The 24,086-nt window shown below is 36.9% G+C and overlaps 1 protein-coding gene across 7 annotated transcripts in view; it reads right to left on the bottom strand.

The window, feature by feature from the left end:
* Positions 1-24,086, bottom strand: part of AK8 (adenylate kinase 8) — an 84,362-nt gene that overhangs the window by 42,192 nt on the left and 18,084 nt on the right. For 5 of the 7 annotated variants that reach the window (XM_075055630.1, XM_075055628.1, XM_075055627.1 and 2 more), the window contains exons 4-10: positions 23,918-24,031; positions 17,613-17,681; positions 9,235-9,316; positions 7,550-7,621; positions 6,513-6,713; positions 2,986-3,117; positions 46-135 (exon numbers count right to left, since the gene is read on the bottom strand). In XM_075055630.1, coding sequence (XP_074911731.1) covers positions 46-135; positions 2,986-3,117; positions 6,513-6,713; positions 7,550-7,621; positions 9,235-9,316; positions 17,613-17,681; positions 23,918-24,031 — 760 coding nt within the window. Of the gene's footprint in view, positions 1-45; positions 136-2,985; positions 3,118-6,512; positions 6,714-7,549; positions 7,622-9,234; positions 9,317-17,612; positions 17,682-19,314; positions 19,338-23,917; positions 24,032-24,086 lie in introns of those variants that run through there. The other 2 variants (XM_075055633.1, XM_075055632.1) reach the window with 2 other exon arrangements.

Here is a 24,086-nt window from a genome sequence, read left to right on the forward strand (position 1 = left end):
CACAAATTTGTAACTACAGTGTAATAAGAAAACAACGTGCCCTACCTGGGTATCCATTGTCAATATAAGGCTTAATGAGTTCTCCAAGTTTTGTCTTGTCTGCAACAGCTTCCTTTAGCAGTTGCCCGCAGCAAACTAACAGGAAGGAAGAACAAAAAAGACACAAGGTTAAATTTTAAAAAGGAAGCAATGAAGAAAAGGAAAAAAACCCCAGAAGCTGCATACTGGAATAAGGTCACTGAATAAAATAAAAGTTATAGGTTTTGGAGGTTTGTTGTTAGGATATTTATTTTTTTTGGCCAAGCAGAGCAAAAAGCAGAGACTGAGCAGGGGAGAATACTGAATAAAAAAGAATACATTTGGCAAAGAACATATTAAAAACAGAGATAGAGAGAAAGATATTAATCAGATATGTTTCTGAAATAATAACTCAAGGGACTGCTAGCAGTTTGCACTTTTTATAAACTTGTAATTACTGAATAAAGTTACACCTGCTGAACAGCATCTGAACCGCACTGCTGGAGGTGCGGGATAACACGCAGTTCAAGGAAGTGACTCCCTGGATCATTTAATGATCATGTAAGAATTGTATTTAAAAAAACTGTGCTAATGCAATGTTATCATTGGCTTCAAATAGACAGAGCACCAGGAGATGCAGATTTAAAGTTTTAGTCAGGACAGCTGTACACGAAACACTGCTACTTTGGGCTTGGATAGCACTTTCTGACCAAAGTTACTGAGTCTTACTGCCCCACGTGAGTTAAATACAACTGTCCTGACCCTTATTTTACACAGAGGGAACTAAGCCATGGAGAAGTTACACAACATCACAAGTCCTAGTTTCAACTCAGTTTTGGTTAATATTAGGTAACAGTCACTCTGTACATTATTGCATGACCTTTCAATTAATAATCGTAAGCTGATTCCACCCCTTCTGAAATCAATAGCACCAACATCTACAGCTGCACTGACTTTAGTGGAAAAAGAAGCAAGCTCTTTCATCCACTTTATCACTGTTAATCACACTGTTTGGCAAACAAAAGTAAGAACGGGAACATTTCTTGGACAAAGTTGATGAAGTTTAATGTTTAAGTGACAACAGTCTTTAGTTGTCCTGTAGAAGCAAATTCATATTCACAATAAATGGTGTAAAAACGTAATAGAAACTCAGGGCATAGACCCCAACTTAAGACAACTAATATGTACACACCTAAATTCAATCCAATTCATGACACTATTTAAACATAGGATTAAATTTTTAAGCCTGTGCTTCAGTCCCAATGGCCTAACTGGAAATTACGTATACACAGAATACTATTCTGAAAAATGATAGTGTTCTGACTCTGTTTTAAATACTTAATTCTTCTAATATTTGGTTTACAGTATACTTAAAATAAAATCCAACATATGGGTAAAGCAGTGGTAATGGTATTTAGTAAAAAGAGCTGCAACTCTCTCATATAATAGTTACTTAAAAAAAAATATGCAAATTTTGACCTAGATGAAAACACTATCAAACTTGCAGTTTTAGAAATAAAGTTTAAAAAAAAAAAATTCAGGAAACACAAGAACAAGTTAATTTTCTTCAACACATTCATTTTATTTTGCATTAGGCCAATTACACAGTTATCAAAAATACAGCTTTGAATCAATCTACAAATATTTCTTTTTAATATGAAATTATAAAACACAACAATATTAAAATAACTGAGAGCATAAACATTCTATCAATTTTATTTGTACTTATCAGTATTGTAATATAGATTTTTAAATAATTTAATTTTACCCTTTTCAAGTTCAGTAGATATCATTTTAGTCATATTCATGTTTTCTTTTTTAAAAACTAAAATAATAATAAAGATTTAAAATACAAAAATACTAAACCTAAAACCCTAAACTGATAGGTAGATAGTTCCATAGCTGTTTCTGTGCATTTAATGGAACTGCACAAAATCTGCAATCTAGCCATTAGTTGGAACGATTATATGGAAAGCATACGGCTTTTTCTGAAGGTTCAAGATTGAACTTGAAAAATTTATTTCTCTTCTGAGCAGATCTACTAAACCTGTAACTGAAAACAATACCACTCAGATCTTGATGTTGTTATTCACATGTAAAGCCAAATCCAGGTTCAATGGAATCTTTTGACTTCACCAGGAGTTCGGGGAAGACACTAGCAAACTATAGACAACTGAGTGAGTTCCACTAATTAAAGAATCTCCCAAAGATAATAAAATCACTACCTCCTTAATTCTGATTTTTTCATTTGGTATACACTGAAAGAATACTAATGAAACAAACTTGCATTTTACTTAACAAAGAGGATATGACTAATCAGCAAATTTTAGAGATATCAGACATTTGTTTAAAATAATTTATGGCTACTTCACTATTAGAAGACATTATAGAACATGGACACATATTGCATTGATCCTATTACCAAGCTGTGTACTCATATTATAGGGCTTTTTAACATTAGCATGCTAACCATGAACAACCCTCACATAGAATTTTCTGGGCCTCCTTTACAAAAGAAAGAGAATGCACTTTTAAATAATTGCTTCCTTTTCCAATACATTATATCAGATGCACAGAACCTGAGTCCTCATTAAAGTTCAGAGTAAATGCTATGTTAAAAGTGCCCCAATTTTGGTCAGACAGCTGAAACTGCGAAGACATTACTCATGATCCATGGATCCGCAGAAGAATTCAGAGCACTACAGGAATCTAACACACGGAAAAATACTGATGCAAAGGCTATAAAAAATGATGACTAAAGAAATGTTAAAGCTGGTTTGTCACAGAATATATGCTCTACTGGTTTATATTTCTTCATCAAAATACTTTTCACTTCCCTCAAAAATTTGACACTCATAGTAATGGACAAACAGAGAAATTTTATGAGCAAGTAAGACAGCAGAAGCTAAATGATCAAAAAGAGAGAAAGGAGGAATTGAGCAAAGTGCATATTTACTGAGAACTTACTGTTGACAACACTGTATTTCTGAGCTATTAGTGCTGCCTGCAGGCTCTTCCCACTGCCTGGGGGTCCACAAAAGAGAATCCGTGGTGTAAAGGGGGCGGCAGATCGGTGCCGTGTTTGGACATAGGTAAGAACTAGGACATGAGAAAAAAGCAAGAAATACAGTTTATATCCTATTTTTTTTTTAAAAACAAACTACATTGATTAACTTCTCTGTTTCTTTAAAAAAGGTTGTCATGTTGATCATCATTTATTTTATCACTGAAACATCTAGATACTCCAACCAAAATCAGGACTCTGATAAAACTGTCATGTCAGTAACTTACACTGAGAAGCACTTTAGAAATTTTACTATCATTACACTCCTATACTTTCTTTCATCAGTAGATGTCAAACCATTTTAAAGAGCAGATTCAATTAATAATTGCTCTTCTACCATGTTGTTTTCAGCTGTCCTGGTTTCAGCTGGGATAGAGTTAATTTTCTTTCTAGTAGCTGGTATAGTGCTAGGTTTTGGATTCAGTATGAGAAGAATGTTGATAACACACTGATGTTTTCAGTTGTTGCTCAGTAGTGTTTAGACTAAGTCAAGGATTTTTCAGCTTCTCATGCCCAGCCAGCAAGAAGGCTGGAGGGGCACAAGAAGTTGGGAGCGGACACAGCCAGGACACCTGACCCAAACTGGCCAAGGGGTATTCCATACCATCTGACATCATGTCCAGTATATAAACTGGGGGGGGAATTGGCTGGGCCAGGGGCGGACTGCTGCTCGGGAACTAACTGGGCATCGGCTGGCGAGTGGTGAGCAATTGCATTGTGTATCACTTGTTTTGTATATTCCAATCCTTTTATTCTTATTGTCATTTTATTATTGTTATTATTATCATTATTAGTTTCTTCCTTTCTGTCCTTTTAAACTGTTCTTATCTCAACTTATGAGTTTTACTCTCCCCCCCCCCTTCCGCCCCCTGATTCTCTCCCTCATCCCACTGGGTGGGGGGCAAGTGAACAAGTGGCTGCATGGTGCTTAGTTGCTGGCTGGGGTTAAACCACATTAGCAGAAGTAATTTTTGCTTCATAGGTACAATTTTACCATGCAAATTATAGAGGGATATAATTACATTTAATACTTTCTGCAGTTTCTGAACAAATATTTAAGTGTAAAAACTCAGGATGTTAAATTAATATGACATTTATCCAGCTATGTGTGTGTGATTAACAGATTCCTAATTACAATATTATAGACTTGTAGCGTAGGATGTCACGACAATGCAGCACTGACAACACATAACCAAGTATAATTTTATTCTTTTGTCCATCATTTTTGCATAACATGTGAAGGATATTTGAGCTTCTCTGTCCAACTTCACTCTTCTACATTTTGTATTGCATAGGAAATACTACATTCAGGTCAATCTACAAATTGTAAGAGCTTTGGAAAGACCACAGGACATGAGATCATCAACATTGCTGTATTACAGAGATCTGAACTTTGTTACAATCTCAAAAGAGAACCTGGTAGATCACCAAGAAGTTAAAAGAAGACATGGCTTGGCAGTGAGGACAAATTAGGATTGTATTTGGACAAAGCCAAACACTCCTACTCCCCATGCCCCTTTTATGGTTCACAATACTAGTGAAGAGAGCAGCTCAAGCTTCAGCACAAGTTATGCAAGCTTTCCAGGAATCACAGATTCAAATGACAAGGCTAAAGTTCATGCCACCGTCTCCTGACTGCCATGATTACCCATGATTAAAGCAGCATGGGCACACCTACATAGGCTCTGATTTCCTCTGTAATTCCAACGGGTAAAATCAAGTGTTCGCCCAGACATCTTCAGTTCAAATAAAAGGCTCTCTAGACTAAAGATTCCTTGTAATAAAATGGTATTTTAGTCTAACAAATAGGACAGGCTTATACATTAATGTTTGTATGAATCATAAGTCCATATTAAAAAAAAAACACAAAAGGATTGAGGGAGAACATAATAAGGATGAGCATTTTAACTACCATTGTTAACACATTGCTGTATACTAACTAACATTTTTGCTGAGGACGCTCTGCTAGACACTTCTGTAACATTACAAAATCCTTTTGTAATAAAGAAGCATCTCCAGCAAACTCCAGCCCTGCTATTTCTAGATAGCAGACCTGAAGTATTGAGAAACTAACTCAAACTGCAACCACATGGGATTGTAAACATCTATTTTTCCAGTGCCACAAGCTGTACTGGGATACTACACTGTACAATTGAATTTGATGTCACATATCCTAGTATATGTTAGCAGTACTTGCATTAAGGTTTAAGAGTTTAGAAAATTTTATAATTGTATGAAACAATCCATAATAATACTAATATTGATGAGAGATCTTCTCTTTCTTTTTTACCTCTACATGTAGCAATAAAAGCACTTAACAAAAAAACTGGAAAATTGTAACAGAAAATAGTGTATTTGCTGCATAACTTCCTAAAAACCAAATATCAGCTACCCAAGGAGTGCTCTAGTTATCCTGAACATTTTCCATAACCCAGTGTATTGAAAAGCACAAACATTACAGGCAAAGCACCCTGCTTACAAATGATGCTTAATTTGCAGTAAATAACCAAGTTAATTAGGAGTAATGATCCCCTAGACAGTCTCCACATCTAATTATTCTTTAAAAAAAAAATCTGGCTGCTTGATGCACTGCAGAAAAAAAGATCTAGAGAGGATTTTTTCATTCCAGTTTTCAATTTATCTCACTACATTATTAATTAATAATAATTAATATTCAGGCACTTGCATTTTTATTTACAATTCAAGGCATGAATTCTTTATGAATGATGATATGAACTTTTAAATTTAATTAAGTAATTTAGAGGTAATTAATGTGTAAATTCAGAATATAAACTTCCTACTTGTTTATCTTAAAAGTGCAGCACTTATTAAAAAAAGACCTTTTTGAGATGCAAAATTACTGGGATATAACAGATCATCCACAGACTGACAGCTACAAAGTACATTATCAGTTGGTCTTTCTGGCAGTTTCCTCATTCTCTTCTTGAAGAATTAACATTAAAAGTCAGATTGCATTACAGTCAAGCAAAGGCAAACAAGAGTTGTTGAACAGAAAAGCTACCGGCACAAGCAGCTTTTAAAAAATGAAATGTTACTGGCTTTGAACTACTCCTACGTCTTGTTATCAGACTTGTGGAAGGTACTAGCCCTTTGGGAGATTAACAGCTGAGCCACAATGCAGCCTTTTAGAAGAGATTCTTGCAGAAATAACCATGACATTTGCTCTACCGAGTCAGCTGTTCCTTGGCAGGACTGTGGAATTAAGACTTTCCAGTTATCTGCACTTATTCTAGTCTTGTAAAATAATTACCAGGAACAGCCGTAACACTGTACTAGAGAGAACACAACTCAGCTGGGAGCTATCTGTGTTAACTAACCCTAATCCTACAAACTGTCTCTAACAGCTAGGAACTACCTTTCAAATAAGAGTTTATCAACTATCAGATGTGCCATAAAGGTACATATTTACCCTGTGAGAGGACATCCATGGAAGGCTGGTCTGCATTGATCGATTTCAAAACTTTTTGGTAGATCTGGAAAACCCCAGGCAAGTTTCTGTGATATTCCAGCAGTTTCTTTGACATCTCCTGTTCAGATAGATCTTCTGGTTTCACCAAACGCTGCTGTATCAGCGGATCACTTGGCCAGTCAAATGTTGTATGGTACACCTCTGGAAGTTAGACACTGATTAGGAACTAAGAGGATGATTTAATAGGTCTTGCTCAGCTCCAAAAGGTTTCCTAAACAAAACCAAGGTCTTTTTTTAAGCTTTATATTGTGGCACAAGCAAAAACCTGTGCACTTCCCTTGTTACTTTTACTGACAGCTTACTCTGCAGATGCACAGATAGGAAGTGGCCAAGGTAACTGCCCACCCATGTAGCCAAGACAGCATGATGAGTAAGAACAAGGAACTGGGGATAACTCTCCACATTCTTAGGCTGAACCTTAAGCAAGTCCTTTGATAAGCAAATCTCCTTTTTAGCAAATAAAAGCCATTTCTTTAGTTAAGAACATCCCTCCTAATTCCACTCCTAAAACATCCAACGTGATTTTTTTTATTGAGCAATGTCAGGATTTTATTTTGTGATGAATGATTGATAATGATACTCAACAGACAACACAGAGCTAATTCAACTTGACAGTCATTTAATAGAAGATACCTAAAAGCATACCTGCAGTCAGAATTAAACCAGGACCTAGCAAAGATGCATGCAAAATGTAAGCTCATACGGACAGATCTAAGCTTCAAGTGTTCTGCACTGCCATGGTCTACTGTTTGCAGGCTCAATACTGAGCTTTATATTTTCCCATATTTTATGGCACAAAAAAATAATGCAATGTCAACAAACACTTTTTCCAAACAGTTTAAATTTGTAATTTTAAATCCCTACTGGTTCTTAAAGGGATACCATTTAGATTTTAATCCCACTGGTATTAACAATGTTTCTGAGACCAAGCAACACTCCAGTTTCTAGCGGAGATCAGGAACAAACGCATACTGCACCTTCTGTGAAGGGATCAAGCCTTTTCCCACTGTTCCTCTCAATCAGCACAGTGTCTGGAGCATAAAGCACAACTAGGTACAAAAAAACCAAACAAAAAAAGAAGTAAAAAGTGTAGCTCTTCTTAGTTAAGTGTTTTATTTCCTGTAACTGTTTAGATGTATCCTAGTCTTAAAGATGGATGAACGTATTTCAAGCACATTTGCCTCATTCTCCTTTCCCAGTATTCTACCTGCAAAACTTTATTTCACTTTTAATCAGAATTTTACTCCACCTCCTAAGCAATATAGTGGGATGAAATATACACTAATCCAGTCCAGTATCCATGAGTACTAGCTGTCCCTGTCATTCATACTAATTAACAAGTTTGTCCCTCACTTACATTGTATCTGGAGCTTAGGACGGAAGTACCCACAGATCACTCGAGACTGATTCTCTTCTATACCACAAACAATTACTTTTCACCCAGAAAATAGTGATAGTGAGACCAGTGAAACTTAATTTTTGATAACCTCACAGAAAAGTATTCAAACTTGATTAGAAAGCATCAAAAGATGAAGAATCTGTCAGTTCCCTAGGTTGCTTTTGGCTAATCATCCTCACAGTTAAACACTGTAATTTAATTACTATTTTCAGTGCATTTGATTACAGTTTTCAAACAAGTTCTTTGTATGACTTCCTTCTCTGTATCAAATAGCTCTTTCAGATGCTTTTCTCCCTATTAAGGTACTCATACACTGTAAATCTCATCTCCTCTCAATCTTCTGTTTGATTAACTAGACAGACTGAGCTTTAAGATTCTCATTCAGGTCTTGGTTGCATAGGTATAATTGTGAGCAAAATTCAACTTCAGATGTTATTAGCTGTATTAAAAATACATGCAAGTACTAGGCATTAAACATTTTTGCCTAACTCTATTGCAGTGATTCAGAATTCTTCATTAACAGTCGAATCTCATCCAAATCAAACCCAAAGCGACAATTCATCAAGTTTGCTAACATTCTGTTCACTATCCACTGGCAAGCTCTACATTCATCATTTTACACTGCACGCCACACAATCGTAATAATTTCTTACATTCTAAGTAGGTCCTCCAACTATACTAATTTGGGACAACTGGCTGCTTCTAGATGGCAAGGGCAGCTGTCAAGGTCTTGCCTACCAGCACTTTGCCAGTAAACAAATGTTCCTCTCAAATCAAGTCAGAATTCACCCATTCTCTGAAAGGTCAAGCTTCAAATCATGTGTCCACTTCACTTGGTGGAATAAAGTTTGCTAAGCTTGCATTCTCTAATTCAAAAGAAGGATGAATTTGTATTTAGTACATGGGGAATTGTTTTGGTCTGATGATAAAGGCTGATTTCTAGAGATGGAAGTCAGAGAAAACTTAGACCCACTCCTAGAGCAGAAGCAAAGCTATATATAGCTGCTCAGAGACACTTGCTGGAGTGGTCTTGAATTTACAGAACTCTAACGTGTAAGAAGAAAAGGGTTCATGAAGACAGGGTTTAAAGTCTCACAAGTTACCTCAAGTTTTTGAGCAAATCTGAACCATACTGAAATATTCTGCTGTCTGGTGACTCTGGTGTCTTCAGTATTGGTATTGAATTTATTGAGGATTTGGGGGGAGAAACAGTTCCAGTCTTTCCTACTGGGTGCAATCACACATAAACCTTGTACTGCTTACCAACATGCCTAGGAATGATGCCAGATGATTGCAGCATCCATGCCTGTTCCTGATTTTCAGGGAAGCCTTCCAAAATCCACCCCTATTGAACAAAAACATGAAACAGTTATTGATCCTGGAAGAGAAAAAACAAAAATTAGCACTAAATATCAGTGCTATTTGCACAAAAATTACCTCATTCTCATCCCACAACAGCACAGTATTTGTTATGGATGCTTGTGAGAGAAGAAAGCAAACATGGAGCACTGATATTTTTGTGAAATGGCATGCACTAATACCACTGCCACAGAGCAATGGGAACTTATGTATTGTAGCAATGATTTTTTTTTCATGTTTCAATCTTAAAAAAAAAAAAAGAAACTTCTATCTTGAATAAAAACAACCCAAAACAGTTTCTACAGTTTTGAAATATTCAAAAGGATACCAGCCCACACTGTGTATAAAAAAGAGGCTAAACAAATCTAAAGACAGATTTAATGCCATGAACACTGAGGAAAATATGCACGCTTTCATTATTTTCTTAAATTATACAGGAAAACTCACAGTAATGGAACCAGCATTCCCAAAGCTAATGAAGCAACAGAGCAAAAGAAAGAAAAAAGAAAAAAGAGCCTTTTGCTCCCTTAAGTCCTTGTTATAGCCAGCTAAGTGTTGGATTGAGCATCTTTAAAAAAACATTTACAGATCTGTGAAATACCGTAGGAGAGCTGCAGCCTCACTCAGTTTCTATGTGATGCAGTATTTGAAATCTAATCCACTTCCCAGTCTCAAGTCTGAATCTCCTGAACTTTCTCCAATTTATCTGTTGGTTGGTTAACCACACATTTCCTTGTCACTATATCCTATACCTTAAAATAACTTTGTGATATTACAATAAACCTGGAAACCATATTTGTACTGAAATAAAGAAGATATTTTAATATTGCATTAGCTAGCAATCATTATCATCTCCCACATAAATTTGAAGCTCTGTCAGTATGAGGTCCAAAGGTTTTAGAAGTATTTCAGGGAAACATATCTCCATGACTTCTGTAGGAGAAAATTGGGACATTCCAATTATACAAGAAAATAGAGTAGACTATTTAAAATTCCTTAATTAGCCTGCTTTCAGGAACATGTAATCCTGCTGATATCTGTAGAAAATAAGAGACTCAAGTAACTGCAAGCCATTTTTGCCACTCCTAGTGTTTGCTCTATCGAATTAGAATGAACTGCTGTCTAAGGTCACACAGGTGCTGAGAAATCAATTTATCCCTTGGGACTTCAGCACTAGTTATGAATATATTGTGCCTGTACAACATATATATAGGCCCAGATCCTCTTCTAGGGAGAAATGGCATCAGCGGTCTGAAGCCAATAAACCTATGCCAATTTACAGACTACAAATCTGGCTCACTTTCTCCACCCTCAAGTGCAACACCTTTGGAAACTAAACCAAACCAAACAAAAAAAAAAACCCACCCCACAAAACCATTGCTTCTGATAAGCTTATTGCTCAAAATCACATACTGAGCAACAGGCAGTAAACACAATATTGTATTTTAACAATGTATAGCAAACTTCATGAGGTTTATATACAAATTTTTAAGGTCCTTAAAACAGGCAATAAGCAATTTTATAGCTAAAAGTTTTTGCAATGTAAGAAAACACAGCTCAGTAAGGAGATTCCTGCAACAAATACATTTTAAGGCACTAAACAAATGCAAAATAAACACACACTACAAAAATAGTTAGCATTTTGGATCTTATTTCCAAAGGTCTCTGAGTTCCAGGGTATCAGTCAGTCCCTAATTAGAATACATTATCCATCTACTTGACACTTCAGTGAAATGTCTATTCTACCACAGAGCTGCAGCTTTGTTCAGAACAGGTTTATTGATATTCTGCTGCATTCCCTCTCCATACCCCCAGTGGCTTGGTTCTGTTTTATCACACATCAAAAAGGCCGTATGCTCAGGGCACCCCATGCACAGCTCAGAGCTGGAGGTCTGAACAGCTGCAAGTAGTATGGTATCACAGGAGGGACAAGCTCCAAGCAGATGTCACAGATAAAAAAAAAAAAAAAAGAAAAAAAAAAGAGTAAAAAGGGAGTGTGGCTTGGGAACGAAGCAAGAGGAAAGCAAGACACAGCAGAGCAAGACCTGACTTAAAATATGCCTATCATGCTTTATGCAAACACTGGTCTTCTTTGCCCTCCTGACTATCATTAAAGTGTAATTAGTAACTTCACATGGTAAATTTGTTTCTTTAAGAAGCCATCTATTTTTTGTTCTTGATAGCAGTAACCTTACATCCATGCATGGATTGCACCTTATCACATCAAGGGTGGAACAAAGGCTAAAAGTGAGTAATTCCATGGTGCCTTTACTCTGTGGTCACTGTTCCCTCTCTTTCAGCTGGAAACCTCAATCCTTTCCCACATGAAGACTGCTGTAAATACAGCATTCTGCTGTTGCCTTAATGCCAGGTGAAGCGCTCCTTGGAGACCCATGCCATGCTGAAAATCAGCAACAAGGAAGTACTTTTCAAAGCCATCACTTTCCTCTCCAGATTTAAGGAATCTGGGGAAATGGAAATGTTCAGGGTCATTCCCAAATGTAAATCTCATTCCTTTGCTGGCACTACTCTCAGCTATAATACCAAGCCTACATACTTTCACGCTTTCCACCCTAATAATAATGACTTGAGTATTAAAGTTCTCTCCTGTTATTTGACCTGTACATCCTCAATTTTTTTTTAATTACAAAATCCAAAATTGACACTGCCTTAGAATAATGAAAAGGGATAGCACAAAGAAATAATGCTGAATTATGTGACATATCCAAAAGAAATCTCAGCCACAAGCATAAAGATCGAAGGTCATGAATACTGCTGCCTTTCGGAAAACAAGTCATCACAACAGGTTTTCCACATCATCAGTATTTTTCAAAAAGTAATACATGCCTTTCGCTCCCATCTGAAGAAAGGGGACAGACAATAATGCAAAAAAAATAATATCACTAATAGCTTTGCCAGTATGGATCTAAAATTTCTAAGATTTTCAGAAAACAGCAGACTGAGTGCAGTAGAAAATATTGTCAAGCCAACTCCTGCAGTCCATCAACATTAGCAGTATGGATGATGGAAGAAGCTCAAACGTTACCAAATTTCCCATTAGAAAGAAACCTTTTATTCCCCACATTATTTTTGTAGGTTGAGTAAGCTGCAAAGCTATTTAAAAGAAAAAAAAAAAGCCACATTCTTCCTGGAAAACAAAAAAGATGGTGAATGGGCAGATTCTCTCCCCAGATAAATCTATGTAACATCACTATCCTTGCATGGAGTTTCACAGAGACAACATGATACTCTATCTGCCAAGGTAAAACCAAAAAGAACCAATAGCCATTGCTCTCTTTGCCTTCCCTTTCAAGGACAGCCACTACCCTTCTGAACTGTTTAATACCAATCAAAAGTAATTCTGCCACTTCTTGTGTGAATCACTGGCCTAAGCTTAGTTTCTCAATGGTCCTAAGACATCAGTAAGGTTGCTCAGCTCGCTCTCTCACAAATTCATCATGTAGCAATCTCTTCACCAGCCTTCTCCAGTTCTATAAATTCCCTCCACAACACCAGCAGTCAGAGGTGCCGTACCCAACATGTACTAACTCTGTAAGATGAAAAGTCTTCATATCAGCTTCACAAGTCCCAGGTTCTAACATAATGCTTGCAATAAGTTTTCTGCGTATGCTGGAAGACCTACCTGTCTGATCCCTCGCAGTCCTAACTACATTTGTATTAGAAGAACACATAACACAGAGTCTCAACAGAGCTGTTGATCAATAAAAATGTTCTCCTTGGAGAATGCCTGTGACATCTATAAACCTGTGACTGTCAAAACAATGGCACAAAAAATTCTGTATTCCTACTGTCAGTGGGATGAAAGCTGTACAATTAATGCCAAGCCAATGACACCACAAGGAGAAATAAAACAAACAGCTGGTGGTACTATGGTCCAACATACTGCTCCTAATCTATTAACATTTTCAGTAGAAAAATGCTGAGTCATGTTTTGAAAGAAATGGCATAAATCTGTTCAATGATGTAAAAAATCCACAGTATTAATTTTTTTTCCAATCACACAAGGAAAATATTGCAAATAAAATGCATAGATCCCCTTTCAAATGGAAGACATATACAATGTGAGGAAGTTTTAGTGACCATGAATTACTATCTATTAATTAAAAGATTTTTAATAACCATCATAACTTTGAAAAGTCAATTAAGTGTTTTTCCTAAAAATAGCTGAAACCTTAATGAGACCAATAACATCCACTCCATTCTTGCTGAATGTCAGTGAAGCTTTATAAAGGGATTTTTTTTCTCCTAGTTCTGTAAGACATCCAGCACCAATTCAGTGTTGCTGGTGATAACAACAGGAACATAAAATGTAGGCAAGACACTATGTAGCTGTTGGCATTTTAACCATCTTATCACCTTACTCAAAGTTTACATGACCTAATACTTAAAATAACAGCCTCTGAGAGATCCTTCCCTCACTATTAAAAGGAGAACAGGAACCATGCCAACAATTAGAGCAAAAAAAGCATGGGGTGGATGAAGCCTTTGGAGAGCTTATATGCTGATATTGCTTATAGCTGATTGTTAGTAAAATTCACTTTAACAGTATCACAACAAACACTGGAAAAATTAATCATAGAGACTTATGTGAAAAAATAAGCACACTGAAGAGGTTTTAGAGCTAGTGTTTTAAAAGCCCTAAAGTAAAGAATTATTCACGTACTTGCTAGCTTACAGCAACTACTGCCATCCAACAGCTCTCCTCCAAATAGCATTACAGGACAGATTGCCCCTGCAGCTACCACCTTTGAGAGACCATGTGAGAAAATATTTAACCAAAACTACTGAAAATACCAGGGGTATCCTGGCATCTTCCCTATGCTACCTGCTAACTACTAGTAGCACAACCAGAGAAGCTGTTAGTGCCAAGCTCAGGGGGCCTGTGTTTGGGGTCTGAAACCAGCCTGAAGCCTAGCGGTTAGCAGTCAGAAGAGCAGTTTCTCTTTTGGGTTTATCATCTTTCTAACTTACTTTCATTTCTACAGGTTTAAAGATATTTTAAACATACTCACTAGAGGAGAAGTTTCACTTGAGATAGATGTTCCACATCTTGCCACAAGGTCAAGGTAGTAAATCATACAATCACCTGACTTGCTGTACGTCCATGATATCTCATTGCACAGCTTACATAAAAAATGTTGACATTCATAGTCTTTTTTTGCTGCTCATTTGCTAGTATATCCAGAGCTGACAATACTGGTTTCTCAAGTGTTCCTCAGCTACAGTCTTTAATTCAAAATGCCACAAAAATGAACAAGATGGTATACCACATGTGTGTTTTTAAACAAGTTCTCCTGCCAATTGAAAGGCCTAAGTCCTGTGTGAATTTAGTACAGATAAACAATTACCTTAAATACTACCAGATATTTGATCTGGAGTGCTAAATAACTATTATGGGATAAAATAAAATAAAATAAAATAAAATAAACTCAGCTAAAAAGACCTTCAAGAGAAACCAGACACATCCATATAATTCAAGCACAGTGACTAGCAATGCAATAGTTTAATTCTACTTTGCAAATTCAAAATCAATAGATCAATTATTGATCTATTGAGTAAGGTATACAGTATTTTGTAGAGAAAAATTTATAACCCTTAGGTTTTCTGCGAATCTCTTTACTCTTTTCTTTCTAAGGATCCAAAAATCATTGTTTCAATATCCCAGATAATGAAGCATGGAGCAAGAAACACAGGATCCTAAAACACACAAAAAATGGTCCTTTTGGAAAAAAAGGGGAGGAGGTCATGTCCTTATACATCACAAACTAGAAAATTCTTTGAAAGTCTTCCCAGGCCTTGATCATACCAGTGTAGGAAGGGAACACAAAGAGAAACAACAGCCTAAAACCTGTGTGTCATCTGTATGGCAAAGTAGATTTTATTAGTTCACATTAAGTGGAAAGAAGGCAGGAGGGGGCATCAGAAAAATCCACACTTCGCAATTTAGAGTTGCCAGTACATTTTAAAATCCTAATATCTTGGCAATTCCCCATGTAAGCAAATACTGGCGTAGTTTAAAAGCTCAGGGTTCAACTCATCATTATGTTACTCCAAAGTTGCAGTAATTCAACCCCATAATGTCAATGGGATTTATATCTGGTATAAATTTAGAATACTTTAGTGATGAACTAGGTTTCTGTTTCACGAATTTCCCTTCATAAAAACAACAGCTCACATCTCTTTGAAGGAGAAGTCCCATACCATCATTTGTAAATATGCATCGGAGCCAATAATGCATCCCAAAGTTTTGTTACAGTAAGTCTCTTGTTAAACCTGGATTTAGCTAAAAATGCAAAGAATTGTTCAAAAATCACCCACATAAGCTTATTTTTACTCCTTCAGAGCTTTCTCTACTGATGGAAAAGGAAGGACTTTTATAGCAAGATACTTCCCAATGCAGATAAGGGCACTGTCATGCACTCCTCTATGACCTGGCAAAAAACCAACAAGATTAGCTGGGCAAGGAAAGGTTTGTTTTAGCTTAATGACTTTTCTCAGTAACATTAAACACCAGCAGGTAGCATTCTAAATTAAATTCTCATGCAACCAGTGCATTAGATAATGGGATAGGTTGAAGTTTAGCTATTGCTAGTTCTAAGCTACTGCTTAAACAGACCAGCATACTACCTATTTTGCTGCAGCTATATGCTCGCAACAGAAATATGACACAGACAGATGTCCTCTAGCAAACCTCTCAGGCAGGAACAATTTAAGAGATTACATCTCCAGCTATTCATTACCATCCTGATCAAGTTATCCTTTCCACAGTTCATACACTGTAATTGACCATCTGCTCTAGCTTACACAAGGCAGGTCCATTGAAAGCCACTTCCATCAGTGGCTTAAGCTAAGATAGTTGACTTTGCACTGAAGCACATGAAGACTTCTTTGGCAATCATTCAGTTTATCTGAGTTCTAAAAGCCAAAACCTTCAATCAGGCGCAGAAAATTTTTTCAGTTCTTGCTAGTTTTGTTGATGTTTCTCTGCACCTGTAGATATCTCTGTGCTACAGAATTACCATGTTAAAAACTACAATGCAATGGCCCAGCCCCCAAGAAGATTTTGTTTTACATGGATGGAAGGATCCAGCCTGCAGATCATTGCAGACTACACCAAAAATCACAGAGACAGAAGTACAAGACATAAGGTTTTCAGCATTTCCAGTTTCTTTCAGTGCCTAATGCTAAGAAGCTATAGGAAGCAGTTTTCATACTTCAATGAAATGTTAATTACCAGCCCTGCTTTATTCAACAAACAAGGTAGATGATGATGATGATGTTGAGAAGCAACAGATTTTAATAAAACTATAAGCCTTGCAATATCTCTGTGAGGTCAGGAAGTACTAGTTACCCCCTGACCCAAAGGTGTGGGTGTGACAGAGTTACTGTTCTGAAAACACATACTATTTATCTAAAAAAAGGTGTTTAGTCCTTCATGAATGTAACACCTACTTTGCACTGGACTTCTTCCTCTCAAGAAGTGCATCAAATAATGTACAGTCTGTATTTTGGCACTGTTTAGAAACAGGGTTTTATCCATTAGATTAGCATGTCCCTTACAAATAATCCCTTATAATGGGCTGATTATGGACTCAATAAACCACAACAACATCTGAGATTTTAAAGGAAACACATAAAAGAGATTTTGCTTTCCTTGGGTAAGGTTCTATGTTAAAAGTCTCTACTTACATTCAGGCTAAGCACACAGGGAAAAAAAAAAAGCCACACACTTGTGAATACAGCTAAACCTATTCAGTTGCCTATTTGTGTAAACTAACAGTGAACATATTAATTATTACCTAGAAGAAAATATATTCAAATGTAGTTTTTTCTAACACAGGAAGAAAAAAGACACAATGAGAAACAAAGAAAATTGAAATGAGTAATGTTAGACTCCTTTTCCCCCTTTCCTCAATAAGAGTTAAAATCTTAACTCAACATATTGATTTTTATATATTTTTTGTTTATCTGTTTTGTCCACTATATCTCTGCCAGTTGCCCCAGGCAATCAACAAAGCTATGCTTGTTCAGCCTTTGATCATCTCTGTGCTAGAAGATTAGCATATGCATACTCTCATCCTCCCCTTTATCCTGTTAATAAAGCTCCAAACTCCCTCTGCTGATGTTCAAGAAAGCAATCCGCTCCAGAGCCCCCAATGATTTGCCCCCATTCCCTCCTCTGCTCAGGACTCAGAATGCTAACTACTATGCACGAGTTGTGTAAGTGCTTATCCACCAGCCCTCTGAGGAGCAATTCTTACTTGTTTGATGCAGTCCACATTTGACAGACGTTCCTGGATCAGATTGGCCCAAAGCGCGTTGGGAATTTTCTAAAGAAAGAACAAAAAAAGGCTGAATATTCACAATTGAGTTCAAAAGGAATTTTACCATGCCGGCATATTCTGGTTAAAGGTGAAGTGAGATGTCTTCTTAACAATAAATAAATAAATAAACCTGTGCAAGTCCCAAGTCATTAACATAATATATCAGAGAGTTAATAAGGGCACAAAAATCAGTGTTAAAGGTAAGCTGAACACAAAGCCTACATCCATGCTTTTTGCACACTAACATGGAAGCAGTGCCAAGTTTTGCACACTAACACACACACTGGACATCAAACCTGCAAAGGAATCCATAAGAACATCACATCCACAAGTAGACCTTTTCACCACAAATATCTGACCCACTACAGCTTCATAGGTCAGTGGACTCAGCATTAGTGATCTTAACAGCTATCACGTGAGACAAGCAGAATCTCAAACACAGAGCAAATAACAGAAAGGGTCTGATTTTCAGGAATTTTGTTTCATAGTTTCAAGTAACTCTCACTCATAATCCAGAAAGTTTATTTAAAATACATTTTATAGTTAAAGTTAATTTTAATGTTAAAGTTAGTTTATTTTTAAACTCAGGACTGTGAAATGGGATTGAAACTGCATGTGCCAATATTTTCAGAAGTGCTATTTCTTTCTGTGACTATTACTTTGCCCAGATCTAGAGATGTTTTGTAAGACAGTATTTGCTATCTGACAGAAGAACATTCCTTTACAGATTTAGCATTCCCCTCCCCTAATATTTCTTCCGTTATTATGCTAGATTTCCTGACAAGAAATTAACAATACCCTTCTGTCCTGGTTTCAGCTGAGATATAGAGTTAATTGTCTTCCTAGTAGCTGGTACAGTGCTATGTTTTGAGTTCAGTATGAGAAGAATGTTGATAACACTGATGGTTTCAGTTGTTGCTAAGTAATGTTTAGTCTAAAGTCAAGGATTTTTCAGCTTCTCATGCCCAGTCAGTGAGAAACCTGGAAGGACACAAGAATTTGGGACTGGACACAGCCAGGGCAGCTGACCCAAATTGGCCAACGGGGTATTCCATACCATGGGATGTCACATCTAGTATAGAAACTGGGGGGAGTGGGAGCAGGGGGATTGCCGCTCGGGGACTAACTGGATGTTGATCGGCAGGTGGTGAGCAATTGCACTGCACATCATTTGTACATTCCAATCCTTTTATTATTACTGCTGTCATTTTATTAGTGTTATCATTATTAATTTCTTCTTTTCTGTTCTATTAAACCGTTCTTATCTCAACCCACAAGTTTTACTTCTCTTCTCGATTTCCTCCCCCATCCCACCGGGTGGGAGGGGAGTGAGTGGCTGCGTGGTGCTTGGTTGCTGGCTGGGGTTAAACCACGACACCTTATTTCCTTCTTGTAAGAATTTTCTTCACCGTCTTGTTAGTTTAGGCCTTCATTGTATGCTGAACTTGGTTAAACAAACTCTATGTTAGCCAGTTTAACTTGATAAAGTCTAAACCTTTGGGCATGCCAGTCACAACAGCTGTTAATCATTTGACTAAATGCCTTGTCTCAGTCTCATTCACTTTGTCATTATTGGTAAAATGAATACTCAGAAAAAATTCTGCAGTCAGATTCTCTACCTCCCAAGTCAAAAAATTACCTTTCACTTAACAATGTGAGCTTGATTCTTTGTTCCATGCAGTTGCATATATTGTGGATTCCCGTCTCTTTTTTCTAACCAAACAGTCTGAAGGGCATAATCCTAAAAAAGAGTATTTCTGTAGGCTTTTGTTGTACTAAAGGATTTGGATAGATATAATGAAAACATGGCTGACTCTGTGGAAAGATTTCATAACAATCTTCTTCATTAGATCATGAAACAGTTTCACCAGGAGTGGTGGAAATGCTACCATACAAGTCACTTTAAAGTAGAGTGGAGAAAGCACTCCAGAATACACAAAAGAGAGCAGCCCTTGTCTGCCTGTGGAACGGACAAGGTGGCCCGGTCAGGCAGTGGGTTTTCTTGGTTTTTATCTCTATTGTCCCCAGTTCTCAGTGCCTTTCCTAATATCAGCCATTCATAAGCCAACATTCAAGCAGGTAAAAGAGAAAAAGGGAAAGAAATTGCTGTGTTTCTTCAAAGTCAGCAGGTCCCACAGGGTGGTGCGTCAAAGCCTCCTGCAGCCTCTCACTGCTGGAGCCTGGGTCTGTGGCTTTGAGTCTGTCACCTTCCAAAGGTGCATCACGCTGCTATCAGAAACAGCTAGTGTCTTGCTTACTTCTTTGATGTGTCATGTCAAGACAGGCTAGTGACTGCTGGGGGTCCACTCTGCTAAGCCTTGCCAAACCAATTTAAACCAAAATTACACTAACTTCTTTCAGTGCAGCGGTATTCTTAGCCCTCTCTTTTGAGGGGGGTTTATTGCACAAACACAGTCAAGGACACACATGCGGGTATTTCAGTGTTTTAGTTCCTTCTGCTCTCTGTGGCTCAATTCCAGTTTCATTTCCTGGTCAGTTTTCCTCCCACTGAGCAGTGGCCTACAAAATCATTTTCAATAGGCTGCTTGCAGAATGCCTAATTATTCAACTAGAAATCATTAAATCTGATACATATCAGATAGCACATTTGCAATTTCTCTCCCATAAACACTCACATAAATATATCATGAGCCTGGTAGATGGGACTGCACCCCCCAGAAATCTGCGATAATGGACAATGACACATATACATTTGATAACTGCAGAACTGTATCTTATCTAAGGCACTCTGAGCCTGTCCCAACATTCAGTTTAGTTGATGGAAAGACCTACTGCTATGGTATTTTGTGTATGTTCAGACCTCTTTTCTATACACACTGGGTTAACTGCTATTTCCATACTGCTGAAAAACTGTACTCATTAATGATTAATTTTAAATCTTCCATGTTATTTCAGGGACATCATACTTCAACTTACATGCCCAACCTAGTCAGAGTTATATTTCAATGATCTTTTCATAAAACTGCTAGACTTTTTTTTGGGAGGAGCACTTTCACTAGACATTTTTATTGGAATTTTTGGATATATTTGTTCTGAAAACAGCTACAGCTAAAAACTTCTGACTTTTCCAAGTTTGCACCTTGGACAGAAAAGCAGTCACGTTTGAAGAAATTTGGTTTAGTATTCTGAGAATCATTCATGTTTAGATTTCGCTTGTTCAGATAAATACACGTGAAAGGCTGGTCTTTTTTATGTATACACAAGACTGGAACAGTTCCTATTTGTTCCTTCATAGTGGCTTGTCCTGGAATAGATTAGAATGCTGAACATCCATAGATAAGGATACCTTGGGTTTTCCTCTCTTCTATTATATTTCTTCTTGAAAAGCACCAGGATACGATGCAACTCTAGAGCAGTTTTAAGTCATTAACTAGTATGCAAACACCTTAACTGCAATTTAGTATAGCATTAAGAGCACACCCATCCCACAAGCCCACAATTACCACAGTTGTTTCAACTTCTTATTTTATCCAGTTAAAAGGAAACGTGAAACATGCAATAGCTCATCATTAGACTTCACTATAGGAAAAACCTGAAGGTGCTTCCTATTAACATTATAATAACTAGAGATGAGGGAATAATTTGCAATGATTTATCCAAAAATGTAGCCTCTTTTTCTGTTCATGGAATATTTATTGATAGCTCATGGTTCTTCAAATTTATTGAATATTCAAAAATACTTGACTTCTTTTGGAATATTTTTACATGCAGAATGATCACATTTTGCTTTGAACAGTCAATATTTAAAATTCACTACCTGAGCTGTGCTCATTAGTAAGTGGCCAGGTGTGTGTTAGTGAATGATTGCATGTCCAACTTTAAAAATTGAGCTTCAGAGAATAATCACGTATTTTAAATACACCTTCCATGAATTCTTGTGCCAGGAAAACTCAAATGCTTTAATGTTCACTGGGAGCGAACACAAAAGAGATGAAAGCTTGGCTAAAGGTAAGTAAGTAAAATACGTGAACAAATATTTGCGGACCTTTTTGCAGCGTTTGCCCAGATCTAGTAACATTGGTCTACTGACCTAAAAATGAATGACCTTTGGCACTGGGGTTAATTTAGCCACAGTAACCTTATATGCATCAAAGCTTCCTCTAACAACATTAAATTGTGTTATATGATCTTCACACCAGACTTTCAAAAACACAGTCTTCATTCCTGCTTTTCCTCTTTCCATTTATTAAATTGCTTTGGCCAGGACTACAACTTTTTAATGCCCTGGTTGTATCAAAGATAGTATAAACAGCTATTGTTCTGTTCCTGAATAGACATTCAAACCCTCTTAGTGCTAATGGATGTTATGTATGCTAGAGGAGTCAAGTTTACCGCTTGCTTCAGCAGAACCAGGGGTCAGTTACGGCAACAGTAGATTTAGGCAGCAGACATGAATCAGTAAGGGAAAATACAGCTCGAAATGACAATGTGGCTACATTTTAAGTCATTGTAAAGCTTGCATTGATTTAGATGAAGCAAGGACCTCCCTCCTAGTTTTAAGGAGTTACATTTGAAGAATCAAACTCATATAAAGGAACAAGAAATGATTTAGTGAAAACGTTCTTCTAGGATCTAACACCTCAAAAACAAAGGCAAACTGCACAGTACTAAACCACCACCAGACTCTGCTCTTTGGGTACTCCTTACTACCTGATTAGCCTTGACATTTTTAACTTTCATCTTCCACACCATCCATCTTTTTAACTCAAATAAGCCCAAAAGGACACCCTTGAAAGTGTATCTGTACAGTCTGAAATATGTTAATAATTACAGTAATTAAACCAAAGGGAATTTTTGTTTTAAAATTCTCCCCCTCCAAGTTGAAATTTATAAACCTAGCAAAACAATCTTTAATAATTAGAATGATAATTTCAAAGTACATATTCTCAATAAGAATTATTTTATATCATCCCAGCCAAAAGCAAACCTTTTTGCCAATAAGTTCAGTGAGTTCAATGAACTCTTTCCTCTCAGATTTTTTAAGTATATTACTCAAGGCATGTCCAAACCTCATTCACTAATTCAGTGCAATAAACACCACCCTATTTTCAGCCTAATTTTCTAAGGAAAAAAATTCATCTACGTATCACACCGTGTACCATCTCAGCAAATTATGACTCTGTTGGCCAATTCAAATCAAATATAGCAGGGGTGTAGAATTCTCACAGATCTGAAATTACTTCAATTTTTACAAAAATAGGTGATGAGGGAGAAAATATGAACTCATGGTCTTGCTAGAGTCACAGAAAACCAGACTTCTTCCATTCTATTACTCATGGAACCCCTTGACATCTGGAGAAAGGAATCAGCTAAAAGGGCAGGAATCAGAAGCAGAGATGCTTCTGTGTATTCAGGATATTCTTTCAACATATTTTTCCAAGCTACTTGTCACTAGCCTTTAATAACAAGACAATTACATTGCTGATAAACTAATCCTGCGAGTCATGACATCTGGAAAAAATGTTCTTCAGACCAACTCCTTCGAATATTAGTTAGGAGGCCCACAATAAAGCACGAAGGGATTTAAAAACCTGTCTGGAGCAAAGCAGGTACTTGGAGTTGGGTAGAGTGCATCAACCCAAGAACTGAATGATCTCCTGAGTTGGCTGCTATTGCCACAGCTTGAGAGCTTCTAGAGTTTTCAGTAACTGAATGGATTGTCATACTGCTTTTGAGTTAATGCACCAAGTTAGTTATTTGTGTCATGCTACAGAGAAATTAAGCATGCACAACTAAGTAGCACTGTCAGGTCAAAAAAAGTTCTTTGTGTACATCTTTTCCAGAGCATTTTGTACCGAAGGAGACCTCAGAGATTAATGCCTATTTTTCTGAGATTATCAAACATGCTGAAATAGAAGACACTTTGTCTAATGATATAATGAACCATTCTTTATATATGGTGCATACCTGGACTTCTCTCAATTCTGTTGCTCATGTCTAAGGTTAATGTTTTCAAGACCTCCATTACTTTACATTGTCTTCCTCTCCTGCCCCTAGTCTATGCTCTGACACATTTTTATCTTTGTTCTTATCTTCTTATCTAGCAGAGGGTACCCTGAAAGACCCTGTACCTACATATACACAAACCACTGCATAAACCACCATAGATACAAGAATATTTACTCTGATCTGCTCAACTCATAGCACTGGAAATCATGGGAATGCCATATAATTCCTCTTCTGTGACATGAGAACTACTATTGTTATATCCTCTTACACACCTGTTTTCTTTCTTTATACATCTTTGCTTCCCTTGTCAGTGCTAATATTTCCTTGAATAACAAAGTCTCCTGAGAGATACGTATGGCATCCAAATGTTTACAAAGCCACATTGCCTGAGGGAGGAAGAAAAAAAATACAGGTTGAAATATTTGGAAGGAAAATGAAGCA

This window comes from Buteo buteo, chromosome 23 (genome assembly GCF_964188355.1).
Source record: "Buteo buteo chromosome 23, bButBut1.hap1.1, whole genome shotgun sequence".
Taxonomy (NCBI): Eukaryota; Metazoa; Chordata; class Aves; order Accipitriformes; family Accipitridae; genus Buteo; species Buteo buteo.